Here is a 13,263-nt window from a genome sequence, read left to right on the forward strand (position 1 = left end):
CGACCACGGGGCGCGCGCTTTCGGGCCCCCGCGTGACGGCGCGCGAGGCGGAGGGGGCGCCCCCCCCCCCCCAACGCGGTTCCCTGGTAACCTCAGGTTACCCTTGGTTACCGCCGCCTCGAGACCCCGCACGGCGCGCGGGGCCCTGGGGCAGGGCCGAGAGCGCCCAGCCCCTCCCCCATCGATCCCCTCAGCCCCCCCCGCCCCCGCTCGGGTCGCTCAGCGCGCTCCCGCCTCGCCATTGGCGGGCGGAGCCGTCGATCTTGCTCCGCGCCCGCCTCCCCGCGCTCCGATTGGCCCCCTCGCCGGCCGGGCCCGGGCCGTCCTCGGCCATGGAGTTCCGGCGGTGGGGGAGGGAGGGGGGCTGGCGGCTCCCGCGCTTGCGCCCTGCGGCTCGGCCTGCCCGTCGTTCCCGTCGTCCCCCGCTCGGTCTTCCGGCCTCGGCGCCGAGTGGGGGGCAGAGCTGAGGCGGCGGGGCGCGGGGGCCGGTGAGTCCCGGGGGCCGCTGGGGTGGAGCGCGGGGCGGGGCGGGGCCGGGCGGGGCGGGGTGGGCCCGAGCCCCGGGGCGGTCCCTGCTCGGCCCGAGAGGCGGGGGCCCCGTCCCGCCGAGCCCCGGGGGGGAGGGGCCAGCCCCGCTTCGGGTTTCACCCCCCCCCCTCCCGGGGTGGGGGGAGGGGCTTCTCTCGTTGCGATTCGGGGGGTCCCGGGCCGAGGGACCGACCCCCGGGGGACCATCCTCCCCCTGACAGGCGCGGAAAACTAACTCTGACTCCCGGGGAAACTGCCAACTAGTGAGAGGGTAAGCGCCCACCCGAGGGACACGGCGTGGCGCCCGACATTCCCTTGGGAGGGGGGCGAGTCGAGGAAAAGTGCACGTCCCCCCCGCCGGGGCGAAAGACGGGCTTCGGTTCCCTGCTCCGAATGAGCCGACCCCAGCCCCCTCCGTCGGCCGGGTTCCCCCCGGCCGTTGGCAGGACCTGAGGGACCGGGGAGTCTCCGTGTAGCGTCTCTTTCATGCACGGCTGCTGCAAAGACGCCGACTCCATCTCCCGGCAGTACATACACATTGGGATAAACAACTGAGCATGCCCGAGGTTAGCACTGTGCATTATTGATTCCTCCAAGGCCTACTCCCTCCCTGGGTTGGGCCTAGCCGGGATCCAGACAAAGAAAAACGAGTGTCAGGCCACACAGTCGTCTGGTTCATCTGGGGCCGGACCCAAGAATTTCGGCCCACGAGGGTCGTTGTCGGGCCCCGAACAAGAACCACCAACAGAGATAGAGTAGCCGCCTTCCCACCTCGACGCTCACCCGGTCGGAGCCAGGAGAGAGATCCACCCCCCATCTTCAAATGCCCACGATCCCACTTCAGCATCTTTCCCTTCCCCGAAGATGTCCCTTCCCTTTTCTGCCCCCCAGGAGGGACCCTGGGCCAGGGGCTGCTGGATTCCCTCTCTTTTTAAAAAAATTATTACTGCGACTATTATTATCACCGTGGTGTCTATTAACTTGAAGCACGATGTGTCGACGCTGTTCCGGGAGCCGGCACCGGGATGGGTACGATTAATCGGGTCCGACGCCGTCCCTGTCCCGTACGGGGCTCACAGTCTAAAGAGGAGGGAGGGAGAACGGGTCCCCATTTTCCAGATGAGGAAACCGAGGCCCAGAGGAGTTAAGTGACTTGCCCGAGGGCCCCCCCCCCCCGCAGGCAGCTGGCAGAGCCAGGATTAGAACCCGGGTCCTCGGACTGCCAGGCCCTGGGCTCTTCCCCCTAGGCCATACTACTCCATCTGATCTTGCTCTTTCCTCTTTCATACCTCCAATCCCCGCTCCCTTTCATTCCTCCAATCCCCGTACTGTAGTGAGAGTGGAATATTCGGAAAAGGAGGTAGGATTATAAGTCAGGGTTAGTCCATAAAAGCCGCTTTGTCCTCCTTTGGGATAAGGCCAGATGAACCAGTCGGATGTGGCCCTCCTGGAAGATAATGACCATTTCTGTTTAGTTTTATTCAGAACCCAGGACAGTAGGTGCTTAATAAGCACCGTTTAATGATGCCGCCAAATATCTCCCTAGCTGATGTAGTCCTGCCTCTGCCTACAGGAAAAGCACTTCTTAGAGGGGCTTCACTGGAAGAGGCTCTGCGGAAACGCAGCGGGGACTCACAGGTTCGAACGCTGGAGTGCAGGCCCCTGCCGAAGTGAGGCCCTTCCCTGAGGTGGAGAATGGCTTCAGCCCTGGCTTCCCTGGACCAAGAGGGGCTCCTGATTGTGAAGGTGGAGAGGGACTATATCTGGAAGGAGGACACCGTCCCCCTGGAGGATGACATCGCCCCGGAGAGGTTCCACGAGCGCTTCAGGCAGTTCTGCTACCAAGAGGTGGCTGGCCCAAGAGAGGCTCTCAGCCGGCTCCGGGAACTCTGTCGCCTGTGGCTGAGGCCGGAGATGCACACAAAGGAGCAGATCTTGGAACTGCTGGTTCTGGAGCAATTCCTGACGGTCTTACCCAGGGAGATCCAGAACTGGGTGCGAGAACGCCATCCAGAGAGCGGAGAGGAGGCCGTGGCGATGGTGGAGGATTTGCAGAGAGACCCCAGGAGACTGAGGCAGCAGGTGAGGAGGAGGTGGAGGAGGAGGAGAGAGCTGGGTAATAAAGTCATAACTTAATGGGCTATGGAATTAGACTGGGGAGAAACTGGGGAGTTGAGATGGGCCAGATGATGTTTCTATTGTCTTCCTCTGAATGTCCCTGGGCGATATGGAAATGAGAACCCCTTTGACTCCAGCGAATATATAACGCTGTGGTTTCTCCCTCGGGTGGGAGGCCAAGTTGTCTCTTCTGTCCCCACCGTCTTACCCATCTGTTAGTACCAGTCCCACCGGGCTTCGGGCATTAGGGATGTGAGTTTTGTGGGTTCCGAGACGTTGCTTTCAAGAGAGCAAGGATTTTTACCAGTGGCGACCTACTGCATGTAGTGGATGAAAGGTGCATTTTGGAAGGGGGGAGAGATGGTGGCAAAGATAGGTCGTCTGAAGGCCCTATCCCGACGCCTGGGTGAATCCTAGAAACCTGCTGGCTGATCGACTCCTTATCCTGCTGGACTCCAGTCGGGGTTTTAGGGAAAATGGGTCCATCCCAGGGTTTAAGGGGATCTTGTCTTCGAATGACTCGACACCACCGGCAACCCCGTTATTGGGGCTGAACACGCAGGGGATCTGCAGCTATCTGGGGCACCTCACTCTACCAACTCAGTTCAGGTGGTCTTGGATCAGCGCTCTACGAGCCGTCACGATACAACACAGTTGGTTCCCCCAGACCGTATCTTAAGTCGAAGCGTTGTGGGTTGGAACTGCTAGTCTCGTAGGAACGGTGTTGTAAATGCAGGATTGGTCCCTGAATCAAGGACGACTACGTGATTCCTATTCAGCTTACCCAGAATTGTGTACCCGGTCAATTCTGGGTGAGTTCCGTAGCTCCATTCGTGTATTTATATTGAGTCAGAGAGGTTCCACGATGCTATGATAGCCAACCTTTACTTCAAGTAAAATGGACGTTTCGACCCTCCCTGGCGATACCACCTGACGATCAGGTAAACCCTTTCCCGTTTCACCCTTCCAACCCCTGGCCATCTCTGCTCTCCCACCTCCTCTCCCACTTCTCCCTCCCCACCCCCTTAAGTTGCCCCCCTCCCCCTCTGCCTCCTTCCCCTGCATCATGGCTCTTGAAAGTGTTTTCCTATTTCCCCATGGCAATCCTAGTCTCCTCCTTCGCTCCTCCTCCCCTGCACTCCCTTGGCACTCTCGGAACAAATGACATAAAGAAGGCTATTGTTGTAAAGCTGAAACAGGATGTAGATTTAGAAACGGAAGTGCTTTTCGTCGTAACTCAGCGTCTTAGGTAGAGGGCTGCCTCTCTGTGTGCGTCACATCAAGATTGGAGCTGCTGGTAGAAATGGCGCCAGGGTCCGACTTGGCGCAGAGGTTCCCAAGGTTCAGAGTTAGAAGTACTGAGGTTTAGAAATTTCAAGTTTCGCAAGATAATGTCGTCTATCCTCTAGTACAGAACGTTTCACCTTCCGGTAAGTGCGTTCATTAGGGTCCATACATCTCTGTGTGGCACAAGAAATAATGGGTGATTTATTGGGATTGCTGTCCAAGAGAAACTGAACCAAAGGAGGAAAGCTGGAGAACGGTGGGTGGGAGCAAGTGACCTGGGCAGATTAGGGAAGGGGCTCCGTGCTCGGTAATAATTGTGTTTGATAAGCACTTTCTATACGCCAAGCACTGTATGAAGAGCTGCAGTCGACGCAAGATCATCGGGCTGGTTACAGCCCCATGTCCCTCATGGAGCTCACAGTCAAAGAGGCAGGGAGGACAGATAGCGAATCCTCACTGTTTGTGTCAATCCCGCCTGGTTCTTGCCAGGGCTTTCCATTTTCTCCACGTGAGGAGGACTTTTCACTGCTCAGCATCGCTAGGCTTCTTTAGAAGTTTTAACTCCGACTCCCCAAGTCTTTTCCCCAGTCCCCGGCTCCACGGTGACGAACAATGAGGTCTGTTCCTAGGTTACACTCCGCCGGCAGGGTCAACAGGGGCTCCTGGAAGATGCAGAGTCTCTCAACCTGCAGCCGAAGGAAGAGGAGCAGCGCGCGAGGGCGAACCAGGAAAAGGGGCTGTGGAGCCCCCAATCTGAGCCGCAAGAGCCATCAAGCCCTAAGGAGGCGCAATCAAGCCTTGAGGAGGAGCTTCAGCCTCTGCGGGAGAGAGGTAAGGGACGAGGGATGGGCAGAGCCCTCCCCCAGATTGGGGGTGTTGCAGAAAGAACCTTGCCCGTGAAGGAGAGAAGTGTCCCGAGCTGTGGGAATGGGGAGCATCTTAGATTACCCACAGGGCTGGAAAAATCCCCAGAAATTGCCTGGTACCTTCCACAGTGTCCAGGCTGGCTTCACTTTAGTGATTTTTGTGGGAAGTTGCTTGTGCATTGAGCTTAATTCTCCCAGGGCCTGAGTCTGTGGGTTGGAGCAGAGTAAACCAAGCACTTTGGAAGGGGCATTGTTTTTTTCAGATCACCAGTGAGCGGTGGAGGGCATTACTGGAAACACTGAGCTTCCTTGCTTCAGTGGCCCCATGAAAAAGTTAATGATCCACAGGGAGAGGAGTCACTTTGGGCATCGGGAGAACTGAGCCCCTAAACTTCCTGTGCATAGCTGTGCAGAACCAGTTTTGAGGGGAGATGAACCTAGTGGTCTCCCGGGATTCCAGTTGTTAGAGACTGCTGTTTTTGGGCCCCATTCCTTCATTCATTCAATAGTATTTATTGAGCGCTTACTATGTGCAGAGCACTGTACTAAGCGCTTTGAATGGACAATTCGGCAAGGTGATGGAGAGCCTTGAGGCCAAGAGTGAGGAGTTTTTGTTTCTTGTGGAGGTTGATAGGTAACCACTGGAGGTTTTTAAGGAGGGGAGTGACATGCCCAGAGCGTTTCTGCAGGAAGATGAGCCGGGCAGCGGAATGAAGAACAGACTAGAGTGGGAAGAGACAGGAGGAAGGGAGATCAGAGAAAAATAGGGAACGCTTCACGAATTTGCATCCCACCCCTGCCTCCAACCCGCAGATCTCCCAAACGCAGATACACTGGGGGGATCAATCCATTAATCAGTGTTATTTATCAAGCACTTACTCTGTGCAGAGCATTGTACTAAGTGCTTGGGAGAGTACAATATAACAGAATTAGCCGGCACATTCTCTGCCCACAGTGAGCTTACAGTCTAGAGGACGTAACCTTGTCTTTCCATGGCCTGCGATCAGCCATACCAGTCACACTGACTTTTCGAGGCCCTCACGTAAAAGCGGTGGTCAGAGAGTTTCATTTCCTGCCATTTCTCCATAAAGAACCCCCTCCCTGGGTTGAGTCCGGGGCAGTGCTGGCCTCTTGAACCCAGTACCTTCTGGGAAGGAGTCTTTGAGTGACAGGGAACTTCACACTTTATAAGCCATCTCTTGTAATAATCATAATGATGGTATTTGTTAAGTGCTTACTATGTGTCAAGCACTATTCTAAGTGCTGGGGTAGATACAAGGTTATCAGGTTGTCCTGCGTGGGGCTCACAGTCTTAATCCCCATTTTACAGGTGAGATAACTGAGGCATAGAGAAGTGAAGTGACTTGCCCAAAGTCACACAGCTGACAGGTGGCGGAGCCGGGATTATAACCCATGACCTCTGACTTCCAAGCCTCTTTCCACTGAGCCACGCTGCTTCTCTCTTCTTCAAACTTGGGCTAGTGAAATGACAGCTTGCTTGGTCTGGATCTCTGAGGTTTTTGTGCTGGCCCTTTATGAATTCAGGAACCTTTTAGCAGCTTGCAGATATTTTTCCCTTCTGCAGAATTCTTTGCAGCCCACCGCCTGTTTAACAATGCCCTGATGATTTGCTAGTCTGCATGGGAAGACTCTAAATCTCTTCTGCCTCAACCTTTTGTTCTGCCCAGGGCTGAATATGTTGTTTCCAAAGGTCTGTACTCTTGTTTCTTCACCCCAGTTTTGTGCTCACTTTTTCAGAAATAAAAACCACCCCCTTAATGATGTTGGAGGGTGTGGGGGGAATGTGTCTGCCAACTCTGTTATACTGTACTCTCCCAAACGCTCTGCACCCAGGAAGTACTCAATAAATATGATTGATTGTATAGCGATCAGTTTACCCTTTATCCTTCATCTGCTGTAACAGCCTGCCATTTTTCACCTTGTAGTTGTAGATTTTTTTTCATTCTTTACTCTGTTTCTACCAAACCTCACCCTGTTTCTTTCTGAACAGTTCCAAGTTGCCCTGGTTGTTGTGGATTCCCATCCTCTCCTCCAAGGCCCTACCCACCCCTTCTGACTTGGTAGCGCCCACAGCTTTTCTAAGTGGGCTCTCTTGACCTCTGTCAGAAAAAAAAAAAAAGGGATAAACCCAGGCCCAAGAATTAATCAATCACCGGTTTTTATGGAGCACTTACTCTGGGCGGAGATCTGTATTAAATGCTTGGGAGAGTAGAGAAGACGTGATCCCTGCACTGAAGCAGCTTACAGTCTAGTGAGGAGCACGCCCCCCCGACTCCCCCCCTCCCCCCCCAAGTAGTATTAGAATAATTGTGTAGTTGCAGCTGAATCACAGATGACCTGTGCTTAAGAGTGACCTGTCTCTCTGTTGCATCCTACTTTTCAGTGATGTGGTCAAGAGTAGAGCTGTTGTCGACCCCAAGGCTCAGTTTGGGAGCTGCAAAAAGGCCAGAAGAGGGAACTGTCTGTTTGCCCCCAGCTCTGACTACAGCAGGAGCAGCCCCCACCCCGGCTTCCTTAGCCCTTTGTACATTAGTGTTAAAAGCTCATTTCTCCCTGTGTGCTACGAGGATGTAATCCTACTGATGGATCTTTGGCGTTATCCATCAGTGGTATTTTTTGAGCACTCACTGTCCTGAGCACTTGGGAGAGTACAATACAGTAGAGGCGATATGATCCCTGTCTGCAAGAAGCTTACTATCTACAGTGTTTAGCAGGACCCAAAAGCGTCTACATCTGTGAGGCTCTTCTTTGGCATATTTGCTTTCTGCGAGAAACTGCTTGGCTCACGCTACTGGAATGACTATGCGTGTTGCCTCGTTAATCTCTTTGTTGTAAATTTACATTAATGTCTGTGGGTGGCTGCGACCAGCCCATATTTGGTGCCTGTCACAGATCCTGGAGGAAAGGTGTGTGCAACATGGCTGCCGTATCATAGTACTGTGCGGAGGCTGGGTTGGGGGTTAAGGGGTTTGGGGGGAGGGCGGGCGGTGCGAGGTCAAAGGGAAAACTCCAGAATCCACCAGCAGAAATGACTAGACCAGCAGGGCCAGGACCGGCTGGAACAGCAGAATCTTCCACCAGGGATCTTATGTGGGCCAGAGGAGACTAATTTGCCTCCCCATTGCCTGTACTATCCAATTCCCTGACCCTGCCTCACTTCTGACATGGAAGTGGCCCCAGGCCTCCACTTCCCTGGCCCCATCACAAGCAAAGCAGGTGGGTCTGTTTGTGTCCGAGGGACTCTGTGGAAAAGAGGTTTGTTTCTTCTATTGTGTGTGGGGGGGGTATGTCCCTGAGGGAGAGAGGTTTTTTTTGTGTGTGCGCGCATGTCTATGCTCCTGCTGGGCTATTGGGATGAAAGAGGAAGGCCATGGAAGTCAGGATGAAGGGGAAAGGAGAGGGGAGAAATTGGGATGGGAGAAGATGAAAGAGTAGGTGGAAGAGAAGCGAAGACACAGAGGAAACCTAGATGATGGGGGAAAAAACAAACAGGGAAATAAAGACAGTGAGGAGCAAAAACCCTCAAAATTCCTTGAATTTTTCATTGGTGGCTGAGATGTAAAAAATTTCACTTGTTCGAAGCACCTGGACCATGATTCTGTGCATTCTCCCTGCCAGGTACTTCTCCCTCTCTGTTACAATGGTCAGGAACGTGAAGGGGGAAAGGTGCTAGGAGCCAGGGCCCCGCGCACTCAAGATTCCAAGTTGGAGTTAAAGAGTTTCTTCTTCCTCAACTCTCCTCCTCCCCAACATGCTCTGAACCAACCAGTATTTTCCTAAGAAGAAATTTGCACCACCAGTAAATTTGAACTGGACACCTCTGACATCCACCCAACCCCACATGATATGATACCTCACCTTGATGTGATGTGGTTTGACGAGCCACATTGAAATTAAATGAGGCCTCCAGCGTATTAATAAGACCAGGCCAAATCACCCATCATTCTGTTTGTGAACAAGGCCTGAGAGTTTGGCTTATTCATGTCACAGCAACTGCAGTAATCCTTTATTTTGGGAGAATAATGAAAACTGCATCTAAACAAAAGATTAGTGTTGTTACATGTCAGAAGAAAAAAATAAATGTTCAGCAATGGCTTTAACCCCCAAAATAGAAATATTGATAATCTGAAATTAGGGCAAGGGAGTGTGGCCCTCAGCCATGTATATGGGGGTGAATGAGTCAAACATATGAAACATTGAGCTAATAAGAGAAGCAGTGGGGCTTAATGGACAGAGCACGGGCTTGGGAATGAGAAGGACCTGGGTTCTAATTCCAGCTCTGCCACTTTGGATGTCACTTAACTTCCCTGTGTCTTGGTTACCTCATCTTAAAAATGGGGATTGAGACTGTGAGGTCTATAAAAAAGGGGCCTGTGTAAGTGCTGAAGGACCTCCAGATGACCTGATAAATATTATTATCGTTGTTATTTTATTGTATTTGCTAAGTCAAGCAGTCTACTAGGCGCTGGGGTAGATAGAAATTAATCAGGTCTAACACTGTCCTTCTCCCACATGGAGCTCACAATCTAAATAAGGGGGAGAACAGGCACTGAATCCCCATTTTACAAAAAAGCTAAACACAGTGTGGACAAAAGTTGAATGGAACAATCAGTGTGTGGTTTGAAGACCCAGTTCAGAAATGGGTCCCTCTGAATAGTTCAGACACTGAAGAGAAGACTTTAGACTTTACACCCATGTGGCACCATCTGTGAAGAAGGCAGGGTGCGAAGCAGTGTGGTCTAGTGGAAAGAGCACAGGCATGGAAGTCAAAAGGACCTGGGTTCTAATCCTGTATGCTGTGTGACCTTGGGTAAGTCACTTCACTTCCTCCATGCCTCAGTCCCTCATCTGTAAAGTGGTGAGACAAGGACTGGGTCCAACCAATTAGCTTGTATCTACCCCAGCACTTAGAAGAGTGCCTGGCACATAGTAAGTGCTTAATAAGAATCACAGTTATCATTATCAGTAAGGCAGAAAATCATGTTCACTTGATTGTACTAACATTCCTTTCAGTGCCAGTGTGGGGCGGTTTGTTTGGTTTAGATGACCCCTTCCACAACATGAAACTGTTGGGTAAATCCCCCTTTCCAGGTCATAGGCAGCCAAAAATTACTTGCCACCATATTATAGAATAATTGAGGAGAGAGAGGTTACAGATCCTAACGTATTTTAAATGCAGACGAAAATGACTTTTTTAGGGGAAAAGAATGTCAAACAGAACATGTATTTCAGAGGAAGAGCTAGCAGCAGCTAGTTTCAAAGCCACAAAGCCATATGTTGCTCTTGTGTTTGATTGCTCTGGGGGATCTCAAGTGCAAGCCTGTCCATCCATCAATCGATCAATCAGTGGTATTTATCGAGCATTAACTGTGGTGCAGAGCACTTTACGAGGTGCCTGGCTGAGTACCGTACAACAGATTTGATAGACATGTTCCCTGGGAACGTCCCCACAAGGAGCTTACAGTCCGGAGGGGGAGCTAGACATTAAATTACGAATATGTACAAAAAAGGTGTGGGACTGACAGTGGGGTGAATAAAAGGTACGTATTCAAGTGTAAGGGCAACACCGAAAGGAGAGGAAGTAGAGGAAATGAGGGCTTAATTGGGGAAGGCCTCTTGGAGATGTGATTTTAATAAGGTTTAGAAGGTGGGGAGCGTGATGGTCTGTCGAATATAAAGGGTGAAGGGGTTTCAGGGCAATGGCAGGAAATGGGTTGGGGTGGTTGGCAACGAGATAGGTGACATTGAGGTAGAGTGAGGAGGTTGGCATTATTGGAGTGAAGCGAACTTGCTCGGTTAAGAAATCGGCAAGGTGATTGAGTGATTTAAAACCAGTGATAATGAGTTTCTTTTTGATGTGGAGATGGAGGGGCAACCTCGGAGGTTCTTGATAAGTGGGGAGACATGGGCTGAATATCCCGGGCAGCAGAGTGAATTATGGATGGAGCGGGGAAAGCCAGGAGGCAGGGAGATGAGCAAAGGAGTCTGATGCAGTAATCGAGGCAGAATCAATCGCTCATATTTATTGAGCACTTACTATGTGCAGAGCACTGTGCTAAGCGTTTGGGAGAGTACAACAGAATTAACAGACATGTTTCCCACCCATAATGAGCTTACAGTCTAGAGGGGTAGGCAGACATTAATAAGAATATATAATATATATTTTAAAGATAGGTACTTAAATGCTGTGGGGTTGGTGGAGGGGTGATTATGAAATGTCCAAAGGTCACAGATTGAAGTGCATAGACAGGGCAGAGGGAGAGCAAACCGGGGAAAAGAGGGCATAATCGGGGAAGACCTCTTGGAAAAGATGTGACCTTACTAATGCGAAATAGGAGAAGTGCTCGGATTAACATGGTAGAAGTTTGGGTGGATAGGGAAGGGAGGATTTTAGCAATGTTGTGAAGGTTGAATCGACAGTATATGGTGACAGATTGACTATGTGGGTTGAATGAGAGATGAGTCGAGATAAACAAGCATGGGCTAAAAACTCACGTGTTTTGAAAGGCAAACAGAATGCGTATTTGCCAGATTACCGGAAATCAAACAGAAGGTCTGGGTCATTGCAGGGTTATTTACAGACTGGTTCAAATTTTGTGTTGTTTCCCCGGTCAAAGATTACTTCAGGGAGCAAAACTTGTCTTTTAAAGCTCTGCTCCTTGATGAAGCTCTTGTCAACAAAAATGTAGAGGTCGTACTTTCGCCACCACATGCAACGTCCCTTTGCAGCCAGTGAGCCAAGGAGTATTTAAAACTTGTAAAGGTTGAAGCTGCCCCCCTAGACTGCCAGCTCCTTGTGGGCGGAGAACTTGTCTGCCAACTCTGTTATATTGCACTCTCCCAGCCGCTTAGTACAGTGCTCTGCTCATAGGAAGCCTTCAGTAAATACAATTGATTGATTGATGACCACACCAAGCCCGCTTCAGGAGATTCCTGCAGAGACTGGAGGAAAACCTGGCATTCATTTAACAGCAAGAATGTTGTTGAGATCAGAAAAGGGTCATTGGGTGAAGTCAATAAGTTGATTCTGAATGCCTGGACTAATAGAGTCCGGGGCTGGGAGCCAAAGGACATGGAATCTAAACCCAGCCCTGCTATTTGCCTGCTGTTTGACCTTGGGGAAGTCCCTTTACTTCTCTGGGCCTGTTACTTCATCTGTAAAATAGGAATTAAGTCCTCCTCCCTCTTACTTAGAGTATGAGCCCCATATGGGGCAGGGCCTGTGTCCAACCTGATTTATCTTATATCTATTCCAGTGCTTAGTACATAGTAAATGCTTAATGAGTCCCATTAAAAAAAAAAAAAAAGGGTGGAGGGATATGACCAAATGCTGCGAAAGACCTCTGTGGAGTCTCCCAATCCAAGGAGAGGTCTACAAGATCATCAAACTGGCAAAACCCATTGCAAGGGACAGGATTTGAAGTTCTACTAGAGTAGAAAATTTAGAAGTTGTTGGGAGTCCCATCGGGAGAAGCTGGCCCAAGAGGAATTGGTAGAGCGCCATCCATCTAGATAAAGTGAAAGAGTGAGTGAAGAGAGTGAGTGGCCGACACATCCACCGGAAGTTCATGCAGAGATTTTTTTTAAGAGACGTGGAAAAGTCCAGGGAGAATCAGTGCAGCTTGATCCCGACGTGGAATGCAGCGAGGCATTTGGGAAGTTATGGCTCTGTATCACATTTACCAAAGTAGGAAGTTCAAGGCCCAACAGAGGCTCTTGTAGCATCCAGCTTTGTCCCCCAAGAGCATCACAGCACTTGCAACAAGCAGCAGCATAATAGTAATTCTGGGACCTGTTAAATGCTTAAAAGGTGCCAAGCACTGGGGTAGATAGATACAAAATCTTCAGATTGGACACAGACTCTGTCCCCCATGGGGCTCACAGTCTAAGTAAGAGGGAATAAGGTTGACTTCCCATTCTATAGGTGAAAGTGAGGCCCAAAATAGTTAAGTGACTTGTCCGAGGTCACACAGCAAGCAAATGGTGGAGCTGGAGTTGGAATTCGGGTCCCCTGACTCCCAGGCCCGTGCTCTTTCCACTAGGCCACACTGTTTCTCTAAGAACACATCAGCAACACCCAAAACACATCCCCGATGGCTTCCCAATATGGATGTTTCACTTTTCCCAAGACTCAACCTTCCCCTCTTTAAATTGGCCTGGAGACCTTGAAGGCTTAGAACTTGGGGTAGATGACCCCAAACCCTCCCACAATTGAAATTACCCCCATCATCCAAACCATCCTTTCTGTTAATTCTTTCTGATCATTCCTCATCTTCTATTGAATTTATTCACAATAGCTTTTTAGGTTTGTACTGTGTGCTTGTTATTCATGTATTCAGTTCATTCAATCACATTTATTGAGCAGTTACTGTGTGCAGAACACTGTACTACGTGCTTGGAAGAGTACAATACAACAATAAATAGAAACATTCCTTGCTCACAA

At 50.8% G+C, this 13,263-nt stretch overlaps 1 protein-coding gene across 3 annotated transcripts in view; it reads left to right on the top strand.

The window, feature by feature from the left end:
* The first annotated feature begins 390 nt into the window (after positions 1-390).
* LOC100085655 (zinc finger and SCAN domain-containing protein 29-like) overlaps positions 391-13,263 on the top strand; it is a 30,249-nt gene continuing 17,376 nt past the window's right edge. Inside the window, exons 1-3 of one of the 3 annotated variants that reach the window (XM_029074472.2) lie at positions 391-488; positions 2,102-2,610; positions 4,563-4,764. In XM_029074472.2, the coding sequence (XP_028930305.1) occupies positions 2,224-2,610; positions 4,563-4,764 (589 nt within the window). In that variant the 5' untranslated portion in view covers positions 391-488; positions 2,102-2,223. Of the gene's footprint in view, positions 489-675; positions 800-949; positions 1,095-2,101; positions 2,611-4,562; positions 4,765-13,263 lie in introns of those variants that run through there. The other 2 variants (XM_029074473.2, XM_029074474.2) reach the window with 2 other exon arrangements.

The sequence above is a fragment of the Ornithorhynchus anatinus genome, chromosome 11, assembly GCF_004115215.2.
Source record: "Ornithorhynchus anatinus isolate Pmale09 chromosome 11, mOrnAna1.pri.v4, whole genome shotgun sequence".
Taxonomy (NCBI): Eukaryota; Metazoa; Chordata; class Mammalia; order Monotremata; family Ornithorhynchidae; genus Ornithorhynchus; species Ornithorhynchus anatinus.